Source organism: Lagopus muta, chromosome 11 (assembly GCF_023343835.1).
Source record: "Lagopus muta isolate bLagMut1 chromosome 11, bLagMut1 primary, whole genome shotgun sequence".
NCBI classification, from domain to species: Eukaryota; Metazoa; Chordata; class Aves; order Galliformes; family Phasianidae; genus Lagopus; species Lagopus muta.
The window spans coordinates 18214634-18239652 of NC_064443.1; the positions used below are offsets into that span (position 1 = coordinate 18214634).

At 43.9% G+C, this 25019-nt stretch overlaps 1 protein-coding gene and 2 long non-coding RNA genes across 4 annotated transcripts in view; 1 reads left to right on the forward strand and 2 right to left on the reverse strand.

Annotated features, from left to right (window-relative positions):
- The first annotated feature begins 82 nt into the window (after positions 1-82).
- Positions 83-24865, forward strand: LRRN1 (leucine rich repeat neuronal 1). The gene is made up of 2 exons (XM_048957815.1): positions 83-263; positions 14011-24865. The coding sequence occupies exon 2, from the start codon at positions 14226-14228 to the stop codon at positions 16374-16376; it is 2151 nt and encodes a 716-aa protein (XP_048813772.1). The 5' UTR covers positions 83-263; positions 14011-14225; the 3' UTR covers positions 16377-24865.
- Positions 6288-12352, reverse strand: LOC125698897 (uncharacterized). The gene is made up of 2 exons (XR_007379365.1): positions 12183-12352; positions 6288-11790 (listed from the first exon to the last, which is right to left on the reverse strand). It is a non-coding gene; the product is annotated as an uncharacterized LOC125698897 (long non-coding RNA).
- The window catches only part of LOC125698896 (uncharacterized), a 68567-nt gene continuing 60127 nt past the window's right edge, over positions 16580-25019 (reverse strand). For both annotated transcript variants that reach the window (XR_007379363.1, XR_007379364.1), the window contains one exon: positions 16580-18231. This is a non-coding gene — a long non-coding RNA (uncharacterized LOC125698896). The remainder of the gene's footprint in view (positions 18232-25019) is intronic.

Genomic DNA, 25019 nt, shown 5'->3' on the forward strand with positions numbered 1-25019 from the left:
CGTGGCCTCTTATCGTCCCGCCCCGCGCAGATGGTGCCGCCGCGGCGGGGGAGCCAATCAGAGCGCAGCCCGTCAGCTGACCGCCAGCGCCTACCCAGGTGCGCGCCGGCGGCGGCACAGAGCGAGCGAACGAGCGGGCGGGCGGCGGCGCGGCTCTGCGCTCCTCCCTTCGGTCCCTCCGCCTTCTCTCTGCCGCGGATGTCGGCGCCGCCGCTGCGTGCGGGAGAGGAGCGGCCGCGCGGACAGCGCCCCCCCGGGCGCCGGTAAGTGCCGCTGGGAGGGGCGGGGGGCGCGGTGGGGATCGCCGCGGGGATGCCTGGTGAGGGGGGAAAGTTTGCCGCCCGCAGTCGGGCACAGCGGCCCTGCCGTGGCGTACGGCCGTTATTATTTTCCTGTCTGGGGGGCGCGCCCCGGGCTGAAGTTTGTGGCGCGCGTCCGCACCCCCTCTGATTTGCATGCGAATGGCAGCGCGTCCCGGCAGCTGTCTGGCCTCGTGCATTCACGCGGAGCGATGGGAGCGGACGAGGAGCCCGCGGTGGAACAATGGAGCGCGGGATAAAGGCGGTGTGCGCGGGGCCGCCTCTGGTCCGAGGCCGGGTTCCTCCGGCGTCGCGCGCTCCTCGCCGTGCCGATCGGTGCTGGTGTGGGGGGGTTCCGCCCCTTTTATCGGCCCCCGCTGCCCGCTCGTTCCGGCGCACGCCGCTCGCGGGGCTGAAAATCGCGCGTAGCCGTGCCGCGCTGCCGCAGGGCTGCGGGTCGGGCGCGGTGTTGCGGGGAGAGCGCGGCGGGTGGCCCCGGGCTGCTGCTGGTGCCGCTTCGGGGAGCGCTTCCCGCTGGGTAACGGGGGAAATCCGCTCCGGAATCCGCCCCAAATAGCGCGGGAGCCGCTGTGGGTTTGTCCCGAAGGAGCTCCGTGGTTCCCGTTAGAATCTCTCGGACGAAACTGCTCTGTGAACCTCTCGGTTCTTCTCTCGCAGACTTAAAGCTGCGCTGTAAACAAAGCCGCATCTCGGAACGAGGCAATAAACTTTTCATTGGGAAGGATTGACGTACACACCGGGTGATCTTGGAGATGCTTCGAATGTCCGAAGCTGAACGTCGGCCCCCATTAGGTGTCTGAAGGGCTGGGTTGAGGTGTGCAGTTATCAGAGTCAAACTTCAAGTAGCCCTTATAGAAACACCCAGTGCAGTAGGCAGTTGGGACTTCAAAAGGTCAGCTGGTGGGATGCTATAAAGTATCTTCCATTTAGCTAGAACAGACCTGAAGAATATTGCTGACTGTTGAAAGTAGTAGGGTTTTGTATCAGGTTGTGTAGATTACAAAAGGATAAGGGCATTGTAACGTCAACTGTGAAAAACCATTGTTGCCTCTTTTGTTTGTTAGTAATTAATGTAAGTCCATGCTGAGAGCATCCCAACAGGCTGCAACGAGAAACTTCTGCTCCCGTTGGTTTAACAGGGCTGGAACCCAGCTGAAAGCGAGGAAGCTCTGCTTTAAAAACACACATAGACGCATATCAGTCCTTATCACACAGAAAATGCAGTCCTTTACACGAGCACTCAGGAAGGCTCACACCATCACCGCGCGGAGCGTGGAGCAGTGCTGGCTGCCTGCAGTGGCAGCCCCGATGCAGCAGCCTTTGTTCGAGGTGCTACAGCAGCGTGGCACTGCAGCAGCCAGGGAAACTTTTGCTGAGCAGTGTGTGCTGTTCTGCTGCTGGCAGCCCCCAGCTGCTGCTTGGGGATCCGAGGGGCACTCAGACTGCCTTGCATCGCAGCCCTGCCTGTACTGCAGCTCAGTAGTTGGCTGAAAAGGCTGTTGATTTGTATTGTTGAGTATGTTAGGTTGTCTTTCTTATTGTTGATTGTAGTGGTGGGGATGATACAAGGTCAGAGTTCATATTTTTACAACTTAAAAAAAAAAATAGTATTTGTTCTGAAGCTTTTATTTCTGTTAGTGTTATCAGTGAGTAAAACAACAACAACAAAAAGAAGTTGTTTTTGTTGTCTCACTTTGGCGGCCAGGTTCCAGTTCTGAGCTAATTTCTGCCTGCTTGGGAACTGCTGCTTTCCCAGGTGGGCTTTGGGCCGGGCCAGACTGAGGGCAGGCAGCAAAAAAAGACCACACCAAGGGAAAAAGTGAAGTGAGATTTACAGAAGGGCACTGCCTGCTCACAACACTTCTACTTTTAAATCGGCAAGTAGGAGGATGGTGAAGATGTTTACTGAAGAGCCAAACACTTTGAGAAACAAAATCACTCCCTTTTGCTGTGGACTTCATCTCTGCAGAGATGGCCGTTCTTTGAAGCCCTGATTAATATAAATGAGTTGTAATTTTCTGGCCAAGCCATCCTAGTTCACATATATTATTCCATTGGCAGACATGTGGTCTCCACAGCTGTCCCCTCATTTGTGTATGAAATGGAAACACTGGTGGCATTTGTAGGTTACCATAGCTACATGAACAATACACGTGTGATACTTCATCCTCCCAAGCTCAAGATTTTTTTTTCTTTTCTGGCAGACATTTTGTAGACAGAGAACTGCAGAAAATCCATGCAAACTTTTGGGCAGCACATAAATCCATTGAGCTGCTGTCTGTTTATACAGTGGTAATTTGCAGTGAGCCCAGAGCCGCGCTCACATCTTCATGCGGTGAGGAGCCCCGTCCTGCAGGATGCACAGAGCTCCCACAGCAAATCCTAAATCCTGAGCTCCAGTGAAGTAATTAGCAGGATCGGGCCTTAAATGCTGTGGTAAATACAAAATACTTTTTTTTTTTTCCTAAAACAACCCAGAACCTCATTTCTGAGTGCACAGCCTTACCTTCTCCCAGCTGTGCTGGAGGCGGTGATGCCAGCATGGGGCACAGGGAGCGAGGCTGGGTGCCACCACCACCACGTGCACCTGCACACATCCACAGCAGTTCACTTCAGGAACAAAGTGCTCTCGCACTCATCTGCAGCTCTACCCTTGGCATGTGCCTTGCTATGAGAAGATGGGCTCACGTTTTTGATTCCTACCTGGCTTAGAGCTGCTTTTGTCAGCGCGTGGTAATCCTGCTTCCCTAAACCAGAGTGCCTGGATTCTGAAAAGGGAAATCAGAGGGCTACTGTGCTAAGAAACAGCCTACTGAGCATGCATGTGATGAGCCTGCTTTTCTAGACTCTCTTCCTGCAGCTGATTGATTAATCCTCCACTAATTGGCTTCATGAGGCCAGTAACAGGGCATGCCTCCATGCCATTCTGAGGGGTACCTGGACTGAGGTACTTCAAGTTACCTTCTCTTATTGCTTCCTGAAGCCTTGCAACTTTATTTGAATTTTGTTTTGCAATGTAGACGTCATCTTTCATTTTTATGTGTGGCACTGAAGGAAAATACTGGATTGGCCTATTTTGAGTTGGCCTAGTTCTCTTCCTCATGAAGAAAGCAGAAGTCTTTGGCATCAATGAGAAGAGAATTAGTGTCTGCTCTTCAATTCCACTATAAAACATTGAATGCTTTCACAACTTCACCTTCTAAACTGTAAGATTTTAATTTGATTGGTGGTACAAGCATCTTCTTGACCTTCCAGCTGACCGAATTGCCAAAAGAATGGGAACAGATTTTTACTTGGAGCACAATTTCTAAAGATCAAGCATACAAAAGGGAGCAGATACCTGTTTGTTGTTTTTTTATAAATATATATACTTAAAGATAAGGGAAAAGCAGTTGTAAATAAGTCCTGAAACACTTAACAGGATGCTGTATTGAGAATGCACAGATGTTATAAAAGCGCCACAGAGAAACAGCTCTCTCCTACTTTATTTGGTACGATGCTCTTGCTGCATAACTCTCTCCCCCGAAGTGCTGACCTCTGGTCCTTGGTGGTAATGCAGGGCAGTATTTTCCTCGGCCACTTCACAAACTGAAGTGGTCTGTTTAACACTGTAGGCAAGATAGATGACTTACAGGTTTTGTTTAGGAATTCTAGGGATTGTCAGCATCTCATTTCCAGGTATTTAATTTAAGCAGCAGCCGTGAACGTAGCATTCATGCATCAGTCAGCTTTGATTAGAGCACAAATCTGACCTTCTTGAAGCTGAGCCTCCCCCAGAGGTCTGTGCCTGTTGTGCCCCTTTGGCCTCGTGCAGGTATGGAGTCTTACCTTCCAGAAACATCTGCCTTTTCCACCCAGCACCAAGGCCTTTGTTCACTACCTCCCAAACCTGGAGGACCTCCCCTGCTGATGATGTGGTCAATGCAGACCTCCACCTCAGAAGCCTGCAGCTTTGTCTCTTGGTGGGATGTTTCACCAGAGGTTATCCTGCCAGAGTCAAGTTTTAAAGATGACACTGGTAGATGGGGGCAGGCATCCATGGGGGAAGGCATGGTGATGCTCCAGTTCAAGGGAAATGGTCCTTTGCCTTTTCCTCTTTTTACTGGAACCTGGTTCATCGTATTCTCATCATTGATTCTTTTTGTATTTCATTCACAACTACTTCTGTGCAGTCAACGTAACTTGATGGTCATTAAGCAAAATGCAGTCTTTGCAGTTCACTTACAATTGGATTCATATTAAGCTCTGTGTGACTCACGACCAGAGCACCACAACTAGAGGGGCACAGCAGACTTGTGCTTTCAGCACATCCACTGTGATGGCAGCAGGGTTCTCCTGTCTGCCTGGACCGTGTGCTGTAGGGCTCTGTGATTTTCATGGGTTGACCCACAACATCAAGAATCAAAGATTAAGTAACTACTAATGAACACACAGATGTTATTTGGGACAGTTCCTAAGTTAGTCCAAAATTTGGTAGACTGACTTTTATATATGCATATGCACACACACATATATGTAAAGTATCAGTCACAGCTTGAATTACCTTTTTTGTGATTTGGAAATGTTTGTCCTTGTTACAATTAATCCTCCACATCCTGTTTCTCTCATACATCATTTCATTTATTCTATTAAGCGAGTCCAAAAATGCCCAGTAAATGCATACCTTGCTAATGTGCTGCATATAATTACTGGGATGCAGATGAGCTACTGATTGGCCTTGCTCAATTTTTAAATTACAAACGATCTGTCGCTCTTAACAGAAACAGTAAATATTGACAGAGACCCACTGCTCACAATAGGCACTGCACTGAAGTGTAGATGTGTTACAAAGCTAACTTATTTGACCCATAGGTGAACAAGAGCTAAGCTGCAAGAGCAGGTCTCTACAAGCAGCTCACAGCAGCACCAGGCACTGAGCAAAAGCAGATGGATGTTCTAAGTTAGCTGGAGAGTGAGACAAGTCTAGTACAGACAGATTAAACGTGACCATGCCTGGATAAATCACCTTAATTAGGTAAAGATTTATCTGTAGAGTTTTGTTAACTTAAAATAACTTCTGCCACATGCAGCACTTCTGCAAGCACTTTGAAACGAACCCATCTGTGGAGGAGCTGCTGAGTTGGCAATGACAAGACTAAGAACTGGAGCTAACGGAACGATTCGTAGGTCTAATCTTAAACATATACCTATTTTTTCTACATGCATACATATATATATCCACGTCCTGAACTTCTCTGTCTCCTTCTCTGGAGATGTTCAAGACCTGCCTGGATGCCGACCTGTGCGACCTGCTGTAGGGAACCTGCTTTGGCAGGGGGTTGGACTCGATGATCTCTGGAGGTCCCTTCCAACCCCTACAATTCTGTGATTCTCAAAGCAAGATTGGAAAATATAGAACAAAGCTTCCATATAGAACCAAGACTCAAGATTTAGTGGCGCTTCAGACAAAAAGAAATGGGTGAATATAGGCTATTAACGTGCTCTCCGTTCTCAGGTGATGTGGTAGATGACCTGCTCTGCATTTCAAGCAAAACTTGCTATATCAGTTTTGGAGTGAAATGATAGAACACACGCGCTCCATACAATGTTTATTTTCTCATTACAGGGTGGCTGATGTTATCGGTGGTGAATAGAAGCAGAAGGCTCTCAGACAAATGGGAACTTCGTGTAGAAACCCATTCAAAAGCCCAGAAAACTTGCCAGGAGTGGCAGGGGAGGGTCGTTTAATACAGCCATCTGACTAGGGAGAAAATAACTTTTTCCATGGATGGGAACAAAACCTTTCTTCAGACGACTACCAAAAACAAATCTATGGCCATTTAATGGAATTACTTCTATCCCATCTCAGCTTGGCTGAGTTCCAGATCTTTGCCTCCGTGCTAACAGCCTTTCTATTAGATCTCTCAGTGCCTCCCATGATAAATCTATTTATGTTGTTATTGCTAGTCTTGAGTGAACAATAAGGGGTCTCTATCAGGCGAGTGGATATATGGTTTTATTAACATTTACATGTAAATATAGCTCAGAAATAGAAAATTTGATCTTGCAAGCGTATAACTCCAGGAAAAAAATCAATAAAGGTCTATTTTATTCTAGCAGCTGGTGTCTGTGTACGCACGCTACACATATAATTGGAGTAGATATAGATGTAGCTAATAATAAAGTATAGATTCATACTTAATCACCCATAATTGAAAACTACAGACGTAGTACAGCCGCAGGAAACAATTGCTGAAGTAGCAACAGGGATCAACAGGAAAAAAACACCTCTTTTCTTCTTGCCTGAAGATAAAGGTGGAGCTATGTATGATTTGCTCATTCCATGTACACGTGTGCACACCTACATAAGTGTTATTATTAAGTGTTGCTAACGTCCTAAAGCCAGCACCACTGTCCTTTTCATAACAAGCACGTAAATAAAAGCTGAAATGAGTGAGTATCTACTGGCTACCATTTCAGGGAAAGATTGTCTGGCATCTTTTACTGTAGTAACAACTACTTACGTGCTGGGGTCTTTCCCGACCACGGGGATCCTCGGTGACTCATTAACTGGAGTTTGATCTAGAACTGTGTAGGAAGCAAAGGAATCGCATTGCCAGAAAGCCAGCCTGCAAGGAGAGACGACGGCGATTTTTCTCTTGCACTCTGGAAGTTCTGTGCAGTTCTGGCATCCATATTTCTCCTTATTGAAAATATTTCTTATGCGTTCCACATTTTAGCATTTGTACAACATCCACTAGCAAAGCTGTCTTGCTTCTTGGAGCAGGCAAAAAAGAAAACAAACCAGGAATTTAATCCAAAAACTAGCCTAGGCTTTTAAATCCCCCCATTCTTCTTCTAGAGCTATTTCCTTTTTTAAAATTCCCATTAATATTTTATTATTTTTCTTAATTTGATTTGGACCCTCCCGTCTCTGCTTCCTATTGCCAGAGTCATTCTAGTATGAAATGCAGGAAGCACGTACCCCCATGAGTAACAAGTTTTTCAGATCCTTTCATTTGGTACAGAGATTTGGAATGTGCCGAGATTGAATTCTGCCTGCTCTTTAATTAGAAGATGCAGTAATGTCTCTGTAATATTTGTCTCCCTTCATGCTTTAGCCAGCAAATACACTAAATGCAAAAAATAGTTGGAACAGGTCTCCCAAAATTAGCTATGCTCTGTAAATCTTTGACGCTCTACAAGCTAAAACCAATTAGGTTTAAATTCTCCCTTGCATTTAAAATATACAGGAGGATATGAATGCACGACAGCCGTACAGCTGGAAATGAATGAATTTCCGTGGTTCGTCCTTCATCAACCACGGTACCTTGGATGTGCTGGAAAGCAGAACATGCAGGTTAGCAGGGGGACGTGCCATCTTTGTGCAGCTGCCCCAGAGCTCCGCAGGGCGCAGGTGAGGCCAGGCTGGGGCACGCTGCTCTGCCTGCTCCACGAACTCGTCCTGCCTTCCAGTGCAGAAGAGCTACAAGGAGATGAAATTGGCTTTTAAGCCAGGATAGAAATGATTTGGTTGGTTGTCATGAAAGCCAATTTATTCAAATAATTTTATCTGGTAATTACATAGAATGAGGATAATAATAAGGCGCATGATTCTTCTCCAGTGAATGAAATAAAAGCTTTACTACTGCCTTCGTACTGAACAGGACCAGACCCTGTGTAGGAGGAGATGAAAACTACAGTCATGAGCACAAAGGAACAGCCCATATTTTCTCAAGATTAACCTATTTTCTCATGAAAACAAACATTTTCTTATGAAAACAAACATGCTAAGAAAATAAGTTGAGTTTCTCGTGTAAGAATATTACTACTGAACAAACATGTCTTGCCTTTCAGGTTTTCAAGGCTTTTATATGCTTTTATGAATTTTTCCTTCCTAAAGAACAAACAGACTATGTAATTTGACAGCCCACTGTTTGAAAGCACTTATTATTCCTGATGTTTCTAATATGACTTGTTAATGGTAATTTGCAAGAGATTTTCAAACAGATGACAAGCAGGGTTGCAATTCGAAGGTTGATTTGATGGGCCATCCATGTACAGTAACTGTACTGTGCTGGATATCCCTCTGTACTAAAGATCAGTAAATAAATGGAAAGGATTTTCCTCTCTCCCACAAAATTACTTCAATATTTTAGTGAAAAACACTGCATCAGACACAAGCTTTACGAATAGGCCCACAATAAATTGCAATTTTTAAACGTCAGATGTCATATGCTGTTTGTGAAGTGCAAGAATTATGAAGAGGATGCTCTTTGCATTTCTTCCATGGAGATAAGGCTAGTATTTTTCAAAAGAGTACAGATAAAACATGCTGAGGTTGTCTTCTGAAACACAGCAAATCGCCTTCTCATCACAGCTTTCCCCGCTTCCCTGGAGCTTTCCCTAAAATTAAACACTGACTTTATTTTGGAACGTATGAGCAGACAAAAAGATACAGTTTAAAAAGCAACGCATTACTTGTATGGAAAAAAAACAAACCCCAAACTGTAAATATTACAAATCCCTGAGAACACGTTTTGAAGCTTTTGTTCCTTTGTTACATATTCTGTAATTCCTTTCTTCTGTCTTTGCTTTTAACAACAAACTCCCATTTTCAGATTCTGGTGTGCTTTTTCAAGTGACTCGCACCATTCGAGCTTGACCTTTCTGTATTTTACCCATGCAGTCCCGTCAGTATCTTATTTCCTGATGACATCCACAGCTTTAAAAACTTCCATAGAAAAGGCTTCTTTTATATTTCCTCAGTATTTCTCTGAACAGGATTGCCCTTCCAAATGTGACTCTTGGGGGAAACAAGCTCTCCATGTAGGTCAGTTGCACCTCTGGGTCCAGGAGCAGGCGTTCTCTAGGAGGTACACGAGGTCACTGCGACTCTCGCCTGCAGTCAGACCCAATGATGGGAACACAACACTTCAGAGAAGGTTCTGTGCTGTGCTTACTTCCCTAGCAGGTTACTGGCTGCACACACACGTGCCTGTGGCCGTACACGAATGTCTCCCTCACGTCGCGCTATTGAAGGTTATTGTTAAAGTGCAGCGCAGCGCCAATAAGCCAGCTCTCCTCCACACAAAATGCACGGATATGGAACTGCAAACACCTCAGCTCAACATCCTTTTCTTAGAATTGCCCATGTCCCAACCCAGCTAGGGCCAGCTGTTCTCACAGAGGGCTCGAGGCGCACCTGCCTGTCGCAGCATCCCTGCCCCATGGGTGCCTCCTGCCCCGAGTCAGCAATGCTTTGTATGCGCTCTGCCCTGCGCTCAGCTCTCTCAATCCCCGTGCTTTAGCTGAAGGCTCTCCAGATCATTCAGATGGGCGTCACTGTGTGACAGATGTGCCCACGTGCTGCCACAACTTGGCTGCGTGGCCCAGGCCTTCCCCACAGCCCGCAGTGCCGCCGCTGAGCTTCCCTGGTGCTGCAGGGAGCTCCGACAAGAGTCGTTTCACAAACGATGATGATGGGAAATAAGCAAGCTGCACAAGTCATTAACAGAACATTAGCACAACAGACAATTTTCCAAAAGACTAGCTGCACTGCTTAGGCTTGCTGGATGAAAATGGCACTGTGGAGAAATGGGGAGGTGCTGCAGATCAGCGTGTGCTTCTGGCTCACAGCAAGCACAAAATAAATTGCTTGTCTTAGCCTGAGGTAATTTTCTCTATGTATCTGATCCCTCAGACTCCTACCTAGGCGTGTTTAGCATATATGGCTGCCAACCAAAATCTGCGCTGATGCTACTTGCAATAGAAAGGGAATTTTTCAAGAATGAACTACTTAACTGTGGAGAGGGTGATGCTTTCTATTCTGCTGGAATAGAAGAATAGCTGTTTCTAAACAGGTACCCAAATAGCCCTGTGCAAACTATCTTGTTTCTTTTTTCAGCAGTTGTTAACAGTGACCATTAATACAACTGCCACTGAAGCGACAATGCTTCATCTTCCTTTGGCCAAGAAAACACATTCAGCGTCTATTTTTTGTAGCTGGCAAATTAACTACTGCGATGAATAGGGTTGGTTTTTTTTCGAGATTGTTCCTTAAAGTTCTCCTGTTAATGCGATGAGAATTTAACCCTGCTTTTTGCTTGGATCACCCCAACAACCGAACAATCAACAGCTCCCCTCTGGGGCAGGAGCACTGCAATGAAGGCCCTCCTGCCCCAGAACCGGATGCCACCCCCTTCTTCCCTACCATTATCTTCCCTTGGTAAAACAAATACTCTAAGTTAAGCAGTTTTCACAACCCAGACAGGAAGGGATCCTCCTCCTTGCATTACTGGGAGGGAAGAAGCAAGAATGATGATCACATTTTCAGTCTGCAAGAAATATGAGCACACTGATAGCCCAGACATCAGCTGTGGATTTGCTTACTGACAGAAATGTGGTTTCCTAATGCTCTGGGAATTGAGAGGTGCTATGGAAAATGTATTTATTTAGCCCCTAGCGAAATAATTCCCTCTATGCATCTCCCATAAAATTAAGCATTATTTCTGTTGATAGCAAGTTCTCACCTGTAATGACTATTGTAGAGGTTTGGTGCACTAAAAAATGAATTTCATAAACAGAAAGGAAGGCAGAGAATGCTAAAAGCTGATGTCTAAAGCACAGAGTCAACGCTGAGCCTCGCCAGGACAGCTTGCACTGCACTTCCCAGGCCTGGCAGTTTCCCCACACGATATTTTTTTAAACATATATAGTTTCTAATACGCCCTCAAAACAACCTCCACCAATCACATGGCCCCTATTAAACATCAGTTTCAGAAAAAAATGATTTTATGTGCCCCTTTTCTGGAGCAAGCATTAACTGCGTGGCTTTCCAAAGCTGAAATCTTTTGAACCAGCCCCCTGAATTCTCACTGGCTGCTATTGCATTCAGCTACCATGGAGGAACTGTGTTTGTTTCAAACAAACCAACCCCAAACACAGTGACTCGGCACAGAAGGATTCTCACTGGGCAAAAACACGGAGGTATCAGCAAATAACGAGACTCAAATAACGACACTCAGATGCTTCTTCATTCCGCTTCACTGAGTTCACAGGGAGCTGGGATGATTCCCTCTTTCCCAGGACCCACGCCTGGTTTATCTGCTTGGCTCTGCAGTTTTTCATCAGTGGTCATTTTGAACCATGTAGTGTCAGAGAGTTCGTTCTCAAAGCTTGGGTGTCCTTCAGCTGACCCACCAACACATCCACCACAGCACAGAACAAACAGCCATTACTGTTTAGTTAATACCATAGCACACTTTTTCCACTGATAACTGCCACATTTTTAGTTTTTACTACAGCGATGGATGTGGTCTTACAGCATAGGCAGCAGGTAATGCAAAAGTCCATGACTTGGCCTTTCCCTGTGCTGTGGCCTCTGGATGTCATTCTCAAAGCACAGCGTTAGACTGGTAGGCATGTGGAGCTGATCAGAACCTACGTTACAATGGATTTTCACTACTGGCTTCATCCATGCTTCCCTGGGCTGGGGGAGATTGGAGACAATAATGTGAGGTCATTTCCAAAGAACATTTTCCAGTTGAAGAGAACTAAATCTATTTGCAGTAGCAAATAACTAGAGAAGAGGAAGTGTCACTGCTAACTTGTAAAATCATATTCCTACAGTGATCAAAAACGCCAGAAGTCAATTCAATTAATCCAGAAATACCTTCTTAGCAAGGAGGAACAACAAATGCAATGTGTATGATGCTATAAATATTTGACAAAGAAATGACTGAATTATTATTTTTTTTTAATACTCTGGATGTGCTCCCCCACATTCTAATAGAAGCTTTGAAGTCTTTTTCAGGCAGTTTCATTTTTAAAACATTACATGATTCATATAACTACATCAGAGTTAAATCAGTGCTAACATACCAGTAGGGACTGCAGCTTTATGAGGCACGGACATCCTTCTGTACATCCACCTAGAAACAACTTGCAGGACAGGCTTTGAAGGAGTGGAGCAGATTTACCTCTTGCATGTGGTTTGGTGCACGTTGCTGCCTGGTACTGCTGCCTTTTTGCCTCACTCCGAGCCAGTACTGCAAAGCTGGAAGAGAAATGTCCATATTGCAAGGGAACAGACCACACAGAACTGCAGCTCGAGGCTTCTTAAGTAAAACTCTGAGATCGTTATTGAATTAGATCATGAATTATTACATGGCAAATACTACAAATGCTGGAAAATCTGGAATTAATTAAGCTTCTGACATCATCAGTATTGCTAGAACTCTTATTTGCATCAGCTACAAATGGACTGTTACTGAGAGAAGCTTCTATAAAAGCCAGAATAACTCAGTTTATGTCACCTTCCTCATCCCTCTATAGCAGTGTATATTCTTACAACTACAGTGCCATCGTTAGGATTTTTTTCTAATGCAGTCAGTCTTCAGTTCTTCCATCAGTTCAGAGTTGTTTGAGAAGGAATGTTTGTTCTGCATTTGGTTTTTCCCCCTCCAGCACAGTCTTCTCATCTCTAATTGAAATCTTTGCGACCAGACAGAAAATCTAACTCAGCAGGGTCAGATGCTTTCTGGCCAATGTTCCTGGTTCTCTTCATCCAAAATACAACCACAGAACAAATAACAGCGCACCAAAATAAAAATGCCCTTTGGTTTGTACTGCTTATCATCATCTGAAATAAGTTACTTAATATGCTGACCAGATTTTGCAATAATTATGGATTATAGATGTCATTCCTGTCACCACTGTCTAGATGACGATTTTTAAAGTTGTATTTAGTTCTTCTATTTTATATAGAATTATTTTTGTGGGCTTTGGTTGAGGCTTCACTAAATTCTAATGAAAAACAAAGCAGCTTTTTCCTAATTTCTTCTACTACAGTTCATCGGTGTTTCTTAGTCTTTTTCAAGCACAACTCGAGGGTTTTCAGACGATTCATCTTTTTTTGTCGTTCACATAATTCACTGCAATCCCTATCGCACGAGGTGCAGCATCACCTCACGTTTTGAGAGGCCTGATGGACACCATCAGGCTTCCTTTCAACACGTGCCTTATGAGAACTTCAGTGTCCAAACATACGTGAATCCTGCAGTTTACTCAGTGATGGGAACATTGCAGGTGACACACAGCACAGTGCAAACAGCTGAAAGGAGGGCAGCGCAGGCATCTAATCATATTTGGTGTTATTGTTTGGCGCTTAGCTGGATCAAATCTAAACTATTATCTGGAACTGATTTGATTAACTTGGATGAATTTTGTCAAAGTTCTTATGCATTTTGTTTGGAACTTAGGAAGCCACATGTTTCTAAGCCATAATTCTCTACAGCCAAAGCACAAGTCATTGGAGTAACACTCTCAGCCTGAATTCTACTTGGGATCGTGTTCTGAGCACCCATTTGGTATCTGCCTGTACTCAAAAGCACGTCCTGGGCCTTCAACACTTCCTAAGCCATTCAGACCGATATTGAATAATAAAAATAAGAGATCTGGAAGTTTTCTTCTCAGATGATGGCATATATTTTTGTAGTCACTCAAGAATGATCTCATGCAAATCTGAAATAGAGGAGAGTTCCAAACTATACATATCTTACTGTACCAACTATGAATTTTCTTAAGAGAGATGAATATTAAAATGCTTGCAGCTGTCATCACAGGTCCTTTTCCTTAAAGGACAAAGAAAGAATGTACAAACTGTGTATGACACATGAGCATAACATTTCCTTATCTGTTTTATCTTCAGGCACGGATTTGTAGAAGATCCTGGAACACAGAGGAGCAGCTGAGAGCCTTCAGACCATTTATTGTCTTCTCTTACAAAATCAACTTTCATCTTCTGGATGTCCAAGCCTTTCACACCAAATTTTAAGCTTTACATTTCCTGCCTGACAACAAATTACGCTCTCGGTCTGTTGTTATTTTAAGGGGCTGGGGAGCTGAATTCACTAGCTGACCAGCATGGCTAAGATTAGATTAGTTTTAACTGTTTGCCAGGTGGTGCTAGAATTGCTAACGAATTCATTAACTGAGTCTTCCGTACAGAGTAATGAATGTCCCCAGCTCTGTGTGTGCGAAATCAGGCCATGGTTTACACCACAGTCAACATACAGGGAAGCCACAACAGTTGACTGCAATGACCTTCGTTTAACAAAAATCCCCAGCAATCTTTCCAGTGACACTCAAGTCCTTCTGTTACAAAGCAACAATATTGCAAAGACCACAGATGAACTCCAACTGCTATTTAATTTAACAGAGTTAGATTTTTCACAAAATAACTTCACAAGCATCAAAGACGTGGGGCTCTCAAATCTTACTCAGCTGACTACTTTGCACCTGGAGGAGAACCAGATCATGGAGATGACTGACTACTGCTTGCAAGACCTTTGCAATCTTCAGGAGTTATATATAAATCATAATCAGATCAGCAGCATTTCTGCAAATGCATTCTCTGGCCTGAAGAATCTTTTAAGATTACATCTCAACTCCAACAAATTGAAGGTTATTGACAGCCGTTGGTTTGATTCTACTCCTAACTTAGAGATTCTTATGATTGGAGAAAATCCGGTGATTGGAATACTAGATATGAACTTCAAACCTCTCTCCAATTTAAGGAGTCTTGTTTTGGCAGGTATGTATCTCACAGACATCCCTGGCAATGCCTTGGTAGGCTTGGACAGTCTTGAAAGTCTTTCCTTCTATGACAACAAGTTGGTAAAAGTTCCTCAGCTTGCACTTGAAAAAGTTCCAAATCTAAAATTCCTGGATCTCAACAAAAATCCAATTCATAAAATTCAAGAAGGTGATTTTAGAAACATGCTTAGATTGAAAGAGCTTGGAATCAATAACATGGGGGAGCTTGTTTCTATGGATAGGTACGCGCTGGACAACCTGCCTGAACTTACAAAGCTGGAAGCCACCAACAACCCAAAGCTGTCTTACATCCATCGTTTGGCCTTTCGTAACGTCCCTGCCCTGGAGAGTTTGATGCTGAACAACAACGCCTTGAACGCCGTCTACCAAAAAACAGTGGAGTCCCTCCCAAACCTGCGTGAGATCAGCATCCACAGCAACCCCCTGCGGTGCGACTGCGTCATTCACTGGATCAACTCAAACAAAACCAACATCCGCTTCATGGAACCTCTCTCCATGTTCTGCGCCATGCCTCCAGAGTACAGAGGACAACAGGTAAAAGAAGTGCTAACACAGGATTCAAACGAGCAGTGTCTTCCAATGATCTCTCACGAGACCTTTCCAAATCACTTGAACTTGGACATTGGCATGACGGTGTTCTTAGACTGTAGGGCCATGGCAGAACCCGAGCCAGAAATTTACTGGGTCACTCCCCTCGGAAATAAAGTCACTGTTGAAAGCCTCTCTGACAAATACAAGCTGAGCAGCGAAGGCACCTTGGAAATCTCCAACATCCAGATTGAAGACTCCGGGAGGTACACCTGCGTTGCTCAGAACGTAGAGGGAGCTGACACCAGGGTCGCCACAATCCGGGTGAACGGAACGCTTCTGGATGGCACCCAGGTCCTGAAAATCTTTGTGAAGCAAGCTGAATCACATTCCATTTTAGTTTCTTGGAAAGTTAACTCCAATGTCATGACTTCCAATTTAAAGTGGTCGTCGGCTACTATGAAGATTGACAACCCTCACATTACATACACCGCTCGGGTCCCAGTTGATGTACACGAATACAACCTCACGCATTTACAACCTTCTACAGATTATGAAGTGTGTCTCACTGTGTCCAACATCCACCAACAAACACAAAAGTCCTGTGTTAACGTTACAACAAAAAATGCAGCTTTTGCGCTTGATATTTCAGACCAGGAAACCAGCACTGCTCTGGCAGCGGTCATGGGATCCATGTTTGCTGTAATTAGCCTTGCCTCCATTTCTGTTTACATTGCAAAAAGATTTAAGAGGAAAAACTACCACCATTCGTTGAAAAAATATATGCAAAAGACCTCCTCAATCCCCCTGAATGAGCTCTATCCTCCACTTATTAATCTCTGGGAAGGCGACAGCGATAAGGACAAGGATGGTTCTGCAGAGACCAAGCCGACCCAAGTCGACACATCCAGAAGCTATTACATGTGGTAACTCAGAGGATATTTTGCTTCTGGTAGTAAGGAGCACAAAGACTTTTTTGCTTTATTCTGCAAAAATGAGAAGTTGAAGACTTTTGTATTTTTGACTTTGCTAGTTTGTGGCAGAGTGGTGAGGACAGGTGGATATTTCAGAATTTTTTAGTATAGCGTATCGCAATTGTTTGACACAAATGGCAGCTTCACCTAGCTTCCAGATTTCTTTTTTTTTTTTTTTTTCCTTTTTTTTTCTTTTTTTAGTTATTGTGCTAAACTTAATGCTGTTCTAACTGCAGTGCTGAATGAAATTAATGAGAGGCTGGGGTTACCTGTGATTCAAAAGTAGCACAACCCCATTCTTCTGAAGCCATCAGTAGAGTACAGTATCTTGCAAAGCTAACATACAGTTTTGAAACTGCATTGAACTAGTTTTGTAATGCTGGTCTGAGGACTCAAACTGAGGAAAAGGAGACCCTGAAGGATGTTAGTTGACTGTACTGTAATGTTGTATCAACTGATTTGAATGTTTTTGACTTTGGACAATGAGTTATCTTTTTTCTTTTCGTAGTAGTTGAAAAGGCTTAGGTAAAGCTAACAGGCAATAGAAATGTGTACACCTGGGTTTTTAGTGTAACAGACTAAATGTTAATTGTTCTCTTCTTTTTATTCTCTTCAGTAGACACCTTTGAAAAACACTGGAGTTTTGTTGTGCTTAAGCCACCGCCCCTGGTGTTTAACAAAGGCAGAGCTATAATAACTTTAGTTTTGTTCTGATTTTTTTTTATTTTAGAAGTCACAATAATGTATTGGTTTTAGATGTCACTAGTTTGACTGGTGATCATGTTTTGACATGAAATATACCCAAACTGTCATAGAAAAATATTGTGTTTTTTTCTCCATGGGATTACATTTCAGCTAAGTTACAGGGTTGTTTTTTTGTTGTTGTTTTTTTTTTAATGCATTTATTTTAATAGTGTTTTCTCTGCACTGGATGCAAAATACTGAAGATAATTGGAAAACTAGGTCTGGCATTTAGACTGTAAGTCACATGCAGAATCAAAACTGTTTGGCATAAGGTACACAGCAAAAAAAATAATTCAGCGTATAAAAACTTTTCCTTTTTGTATACTTTTCTGTTTATGTTCGGAGCTGAGACAGAAATGAAGCTGACATTTAGCTGTCATTATGATCAGTTAGGACAAAAACCAACTCAGTGCTCCCAAACTGAAAGAAAACAACCAAATCCTGGCATTACGTTTGAAAAAAATGTGCATGGGATTGATGTGCCCTCAAGAGCAGAAAGTGAGACAGCTAAACCCAACCTAACAGTAACAAGTTCGGGTCCGATATGGAACTGTAGTTTCACCAGGCTTAAAGTCAACAAGGACTCTGAGCATTTCACTGGATTGGTCTGTTCAAGTGGAAGGCCTCAGCAAGCACTGGTGTGTGTGTGTGCACTGGGTACATCAACACATAAGGGACAGTTGAACCTACAGAAGCTTTGTACGTCGTCTTTTCTGAATCCACTGGAGTTCTCAGCAGGACTGCACACAGGCACAGCAGGGGGGTTCTGGTGGAGCCTGTGGTTGCAGTTACACCGGATCCCTAACGAGCAAGCACAGAGTTTTCTACGCGTTCCGACCACTTGTCGATGTGCAACCTTTTAAATGTTTTTACATGCCAAATGTTCTTAGTGAGTAAAAGTTAATTGTTACAACAATGGATGTGCCTGGATTTTGGGGTTGAAGTTTTGTTTTTGTTTGGTTGGTTTTTGTTAACTCACTAATTTATCTAAGCGAGAAAAAAAAAAATCAGCACTCACCCAAAATTGCAGACAGCTTCCAACTTCTCTCTTCCCTCCAGCCAACGGTCTGCAAGTGAAAAAGTCAGTGTAGTTTTATAGGTGTGTTTTGGTGCAGAACCCTCAGTCTCTCAGATACATGCCTCGTCAATTTGCATTTCGATGCAAAGCTGAGTGAAGCTATTAATTATGCATTTAAATCAAGTACTTCTGCTACACACAATTTTTTATACGTTCATGAGATCTCACGTTTTTAATCACATGATAGTTACATGTTGGGATTAGGCAAGTGGCCTTTGATCATGGAGAAGCAGCATGCTGCCAGCATTCACGTGTCACCTTCTCCCGTATTTTATGTTAATGCAAAATCTCCCCTTGCCTTCTCCTCCAGAAAAGCTTAAGAGCAATAATTACCACCTTGTGTATATGCTATCCTAACCTTAAAACTGCCTCTACCATTATAACAATGATAATGAATTAAAACTGAGATATCTTTTGCACTGAAGATTCACTGTACTTTTTCCAGAGAAAAGGACATAGGGAGGACAAGGTTGACAGCAAAATTACAGCTTCCAACTTGCACAACATCATAAAATTGTCTTGAGAAAGCAATTATTGAGCAGGTGTCAGATGCTGCAGAGCAGGCCCCTGCCTCCCCCACCTTCCTGCAGCACTCGTGCAGCTGTGCCACAAACACTCGGTCACAACAAGCTTTCACCTGAGCCTCCTGTCCGACGGGGTCGGTGTATGGGAAGGGAAGCAATGTCTGATGTGTTCCTTGCCGCTGGGGAAATTACGTGCCTGCTCTTCCCTGCAGACCTATTTGGCAGTTTTATGTCATTTGTTATCATTATAGTGCAATGCTGTTAAAGAACAGCGAGAGAAAATGGCCTTATGACAGTCATACACTTCTGGATGTGCTGATCTGTAGTATTTCAGGGCAGCTGATGTTGCTGGGGCTCTGGCAGAGAGATGCAGGTTCCCTGACAACAGCTCAACAGCCACAACACCCTGTGAGTGCCGCACATTCTGCACATACAGCCACCAGTGACATGTATTTTCAGCCTTGTAATCTGTGCCCTTAGAGCTCTGTACAGTTCTCCTGGAAATTTAAAATTCTGCTAATAAAAGGAAAAAAAAAAACCAACAGTGGGTAAGAGATTAATGACATGTGGCATATAATCTTAGCAAATAACCTTCAGCCTTGTCCTAGCAATTCTGTGCTTGCAGTTTGTTGTAAGCAAAAAATAAAAATATTCTCTTTGCCTAATTGCCTTCAAAATATATTTGCATCTACCATTCACTGGAGACAAAAACACCTCCGGTTTGCTCAGAACCAGAGATGGAGCCTGGCTGCTATAAAGCAGCATGGGAAGAACCACGGTTGTCTTTCACTTGGCTAGCTGTTCAGAAATGCTGTGTAAGAGTAGATATCTCATACCCAACTAAACGTCTGCAGTGTTACTTCCACCTGATTTCCCAATAATAAACTATCCTTGTGCCCTGAAGAGCAAGTCGCTTATTCAAGAGTGGTATTCAGTACTCCAGCTACATCCACTTTGCACTTCCTCACCCAAACTGTAACATCCTCTTGCATCAAGAAGGGATCTTCTCACCTGTGGACCCATGCTCACGCTGGACATGAACTTGGATTACAGCACACAGGTGTCACAGCCGTGTATTCCTGCTGCAGGATCTGCCTTCTCAGCACACTGCACTGACATCCCAGCACCCAAGGCAAGGTGGACGCACTAGGCCTGAAGTTCTTCATGACAACCCTGAGTGCCTCCGTGGGAGAAAGCAAATGTTGCATGCAGCCTGAGTTTAAATACCACTGTTGCATCCCATGGGAGAGTCCTGCTACCGATAACATCTTTTACCTCTGTTTCCAACTACAGAGATATTTACACTGGGGAACCTCCATCCATCCATCCCCAGCGCATCCCTGCAGCACCTGCCTGCCTCCTCCTGCCCTCTGCCACTTGGGCAAACCCTGCAGAGCCCTGCGAATCTCAGGATTTCATGAGAGTCACCAAAGGACTTGGAATTTGTGTTTAACTTTGCAGATCCCTGCTTTCTCTATCGACGCTTTTCCCTTCACCTCCTTCTTAGCCTGTTTTCCTTTCAGCTGTTTTCCTTTGAGGACCACAGCAGCAGCTGGCTGGCAGCAGGATGCAGCTTGTGGCTCAACTTGTATCATGCAACATTTCAGTGCTGCCCCTCTGCCTCCACATTACTGCAAATGAAGACAACTTTCCCCTTAGCAAAAAAGCTCTATGTCTTCCCATGTCTCTGTTTCACATCTTTTTCCTTATTTTTGAACGCATTATGAGATCTCCTCTGTTACTTTTTCTACTGGTATAAAAGCAACGACAGACTTCTTTTTCTTTCCAGTAAAGGTGACTTACCATAAAAATTTGTACTACTGTATATTTATGTCACGTAGACCAAAGGAATGCTGAATCATAACAGGTTTTGAAATACAAGAAATAAACACAATGGAAAAGACAACTGATCATGAAGTAGAATTTTCATAAGGAACTGAATGAGTTACAAGCTTACATCTCATTAACTTCAGTGATGCCTCAGCTCTGGAAAAGGTAAAGCAGATCCTAATGGAGAGCTTCAGGAAGTGTTAACTTGTCTGAAATCCTGGACAGCTCTGAGACATTTTCTGTGGAATTCTGTAACATGGATTTTTACAAAGATCATTTGAAACCATAATCCTCATTTCAGTTGAGGGAATGGTGAGAATGGGATTTAAATCCTACCACCTTCAGTGAGTATCACTGATTTTCAGAAGTCTAAACAAGGTCTGCATTTTTGGCAGCTGCAGTGCCAGATTTCTGCTCACAACCACACACCTGGAGGAAAAATTCCCAGCAGATTTTTTAACAGCAGCTTTTCCGCCTGCAGCCTTTTCTGCTGGACTTCATTCCAAGCAAGAAGTAATACATAACAAAAGATCAGGGCAGAGAAAGAAGAAGAGCAATAACTGAACTGTCAACCATGTCCAGAGCCAAAGAAGGTTCTTGGATGTGGAAAGCCACAAAGTCCACACAGCACGTTTACAGGCCGTGCAGAACCCAACGGTGCAGGTCAACTCATTGCTCTGCAACAAACACAAGCTCATAACTGGTATTCCTGGTTTCAGCTATTAAATTATGCTTTTATACTTGCAATCCCATTTGAAGAGGTCTCAATAATAGTAATAACAAAAGGCTTTGTAGGAAAGGGTATGAATAAATTTAGGCCTGACAATATAATCTCAGTGGCTTTGCTTGTATCATCAGCTCCGTAAAGTTCTGCCAGCTGCTGTGGGAAGCTGAGCCGAGCACGGGCTGCAGCCCAAGCACCAACTGCTCCAGGAGGGGCTCCCAGCACCAGCAGGGCACCTCCTGCACAGCACTGAGCCCCAGGGGTGTCCCTCTGCTGTGTGCACAGCTGCACAACGGCCAACACAGCAACTTCCCAACACTGACCTGAGCATCTCGGGGAACACTGATGAAGGTGCAGATGTTTAAGTGCGTTGCTAAATAGCACTGCCAATGATCATCTTCAATTGCAAGAGCTATCTAAGGCTGTTTGCAAGTCTCTAAATGGCAAACTAAAATTGGTTTTGTGGAAAATGATGTCGTTAGCAGTTACTGTACTGCTCCCTATTCTCCCATAGCACGAAGTTCTGCTGTCACACATCACATGGGAGCAATGATGCAGGAGTGGCTTCTGTGCCTTCAAAGTTCTTCCATATCAAGACTGCCACTGAGAGGGCCCAGGAACATTCAAGGTCATTGACCACAATGAGCTTTTCCTAAACTAAGTCTCCAGGAAAAGACCAGGAGATCTCCAGTTGTATTTTAAAGAGATTTGGACACTAAATTTCCTTGGGAACAATCTGGAAATCCCATCTCAAAAGAGTTTGTAGTCAGTGTGCGTTCTCCAGTGATACACTCTCGTCCATCTGACCACATGAATTCAACTTCCATGTCTCAGATCCCTATCCTCGAGTCTTAGCATGGTTTGGGTTGGAAGGGACCTCAAAGATCATGCAATTCCAACCTCTCTCCTCCTGAAGTCAGTATGAACCACATCCCTTGCTTCTGCAGGCAACGGCTCGCTTCAGGAAAGCGACAGGAGTGTCTTGACAGACAGACATCAGGGAAAAACAACAGTTTAATGCAAACATATTACAAACCATGTACAAGTGCATGTTATTTCCTTCCTGCTCTCTCCCGCTTCTTTCTCACACTTTCAAAATCTTAACACCACTGTATTTATTCTCTTTTCCATGGGTGAACCAGCAATAGGTTCGTATTTTGTTAGCAAGTATAACAAAAATCTAGGTGAAAATATCCTCCATACCTTATCATGCCAGCAGTCCTTCTTGTTAATGTAAAAATCATACTCCCAAAGAACAAAGAAATTCTATAAAATCATTCTAAATAAAGTCTCAGACAAAGGCTGTATGAACAAAATTTTTGGTATCATTCTCTAATTCTGCTCATTGCCCCATTTCCTTTGTCAGATGAAAACACGCTTGGACAGCAGGACAGATCAAACACACCAACCACTGTTCCCTGCAGAAGACAGCACACCATTCTGCTCCCATGTAAGCTGAGCACTGTCCAAGTCAGGCTGAAGGCACAGCCTCGTCCTGCCTGTCACTGCTGCAGCACAGCCTTGTCTCTATTACAGATGCTCAGTAAGACAAATACTGCAGTTATCCTGGCATAAAGAACGTAACCTTGTGTCAATAAAGGCAAAGAACCTTTTTCTCTTCTGACACATTGTAAACAGAGCATCTTCTAAAATCTTTCACCCAGCTCTGCACTTACACTTAGCAGTAAGCAAACAGAAGCCTAATAGCATGTGTCAAATGATCACCTGACAAAAGGCAAGCTTTGAATGAAAATCTTACCTACAGTAGATAATCTAAGCTATTTAATAACTCAAATCATATGCAAAACAAAACTTAGTAACTCGTTCCAATCAATAATATACATGAAGTCTGCATAGGAACTATGAATGTTCTTTGACAAAAGCCACTAAACAGATGGTATTAAAGAGTTAATAATATTTCAGGTCCTGTTATCTAAACACACAGAATATCTCTCAACACCTCGAAGCCACACTTTCTTCACTTCCTCCAGCTGCACACAACTTTCTGTGACCCCTCTGTAAGCACACGAGCTTCTCATCCCACCGAGGCTCCTGAAACAGCCATTTGCTATGGACTGCAGGGGGCTGGGACAGAAAGAGACCAACAGTCAGTTCTCAGGAGGCTGCTACACTTGAGCAGCTCAGAGCCATCCCTGCATATGAACCTGGAATCCTCTGCAGTTTTGATCCCTCAAGCAAAAAAAAAAAACCACATGAGCCAACCCAAACATCTTTCTCTTAAAGAAATCAAAACAAGCAAAGGAGCAGAGAACGCGATTAGAAAGAAAGGATGAGGAAGGGGAATGCATTTAGGCCATAGGTATTTGAGAGTGGTCATGTTAACTACAGTTCAGTACAAAGAGTAACAACATCACGGAGGAATGAGCATCGTTTATTCCAGACATTAACAGCAAATCGAAGAGCAGATACCACGTGGTGATGGAAATGAAGGCTGGAGGGCTCGGACTCCCTGCCTGCCTTCCTGCACAGCAGAGGGCACACATTTCAGCTGCTGTTTCTTGCATCAGGTTTAAGTAAGTGTAGCTGAGCAAGGCTCTTAGAATTTTCAGAAAGATATAAAATCCGAATTAGATTTACAGAGAAAAACGCCGGAGCCCTTGGCTAAGCAGCTCCAATCGTGTTTTTTCTTGACGTCCACTTTTAAAACCTCATTTGTAATTTGAACTTTCCTAAGTATTCCAGTGCTCAGACTTCTATTAATACAAATGCACTGTGACAAACCCATGGTGGAATGGACGGCGGGCCTGCCTGTCCTGAATGCCAACAACGTGTGCTACAGATTAAACAAACTCCACTGAAATGGGAAATCCTGCTGCCGCCAGTCTGACAGTGACAGCTTCCACTCTGATGCAGCACCTCATTAGAATAAGCAGCAGTGCAATTAACTCCTTGTTCATATACGATTTGCGCTGTGACAAAGAATAATTTTGCTTCAATGAAGATCTCAGTGTTTGACTTGCAAGTTGTGCAAGCCGTGGAAGCGCAGCCGGATGACTGACGAGATTCTTTCTGCTTTAATTGCAATTCTGGATAGGAATACGGTGTTCCTTCACACAAAACAGCAATAAATCACATCTACGTCTCCCTGTTGTGTGAGAGAGCAGCAGTGCTCTCAGTACAACCATAATGCTTGCACTTTCACTCTTCCTCTCCACATATGTGCCACTTACACTGTGACAAGATGGAAAAGATGTTGAGGAAGTTTGCACGTCGAGTTGCCCAATGGCATTTACAGAAATGACAGCACCCACCAGCAGCTGATGTACAGAAACTACTAAGCATCCCTTCCTACCCTTTTGTAGCCATCCTTCTGCTTTATTCACATAGCGACTGATAGCTGTGGCAGGAAGCAGCCCGTGATGCCCAGTGGGGACCCGTCCCCCAGAAGGCTCCCACCCTTCAGACAGAGCTGGGGAGGAAACTGCAAACCACCATCCAAGGCACAGCTCAGTTCAGTGCTACAAAAAATCTACTAACAAAACTATTGCACAAAATTAACTGCAGATACAGCCAGGATGTTACAACATCTCGTTCAACCTGCAGGCTGGGCACAGCAAAGCATACATCAGGACAGACATCCTGACAGACAGACAGGCACAATGCTACCTGCACGTTCCAAGTGTAAAATACATGCAACCCAAGAAGCCAAGACAGCTCTCCATATATGCACTACAGTCT

Excerpts from the sequence above, each read along its gene's own strand:
- LRRN1 (XM_048957815.1), top strand. The coding sequence starts at position 14,226 with ATGGCTAAGATTAGATTAGTTTTAACTGTTTGCCAGGTGGTGCTAGAA.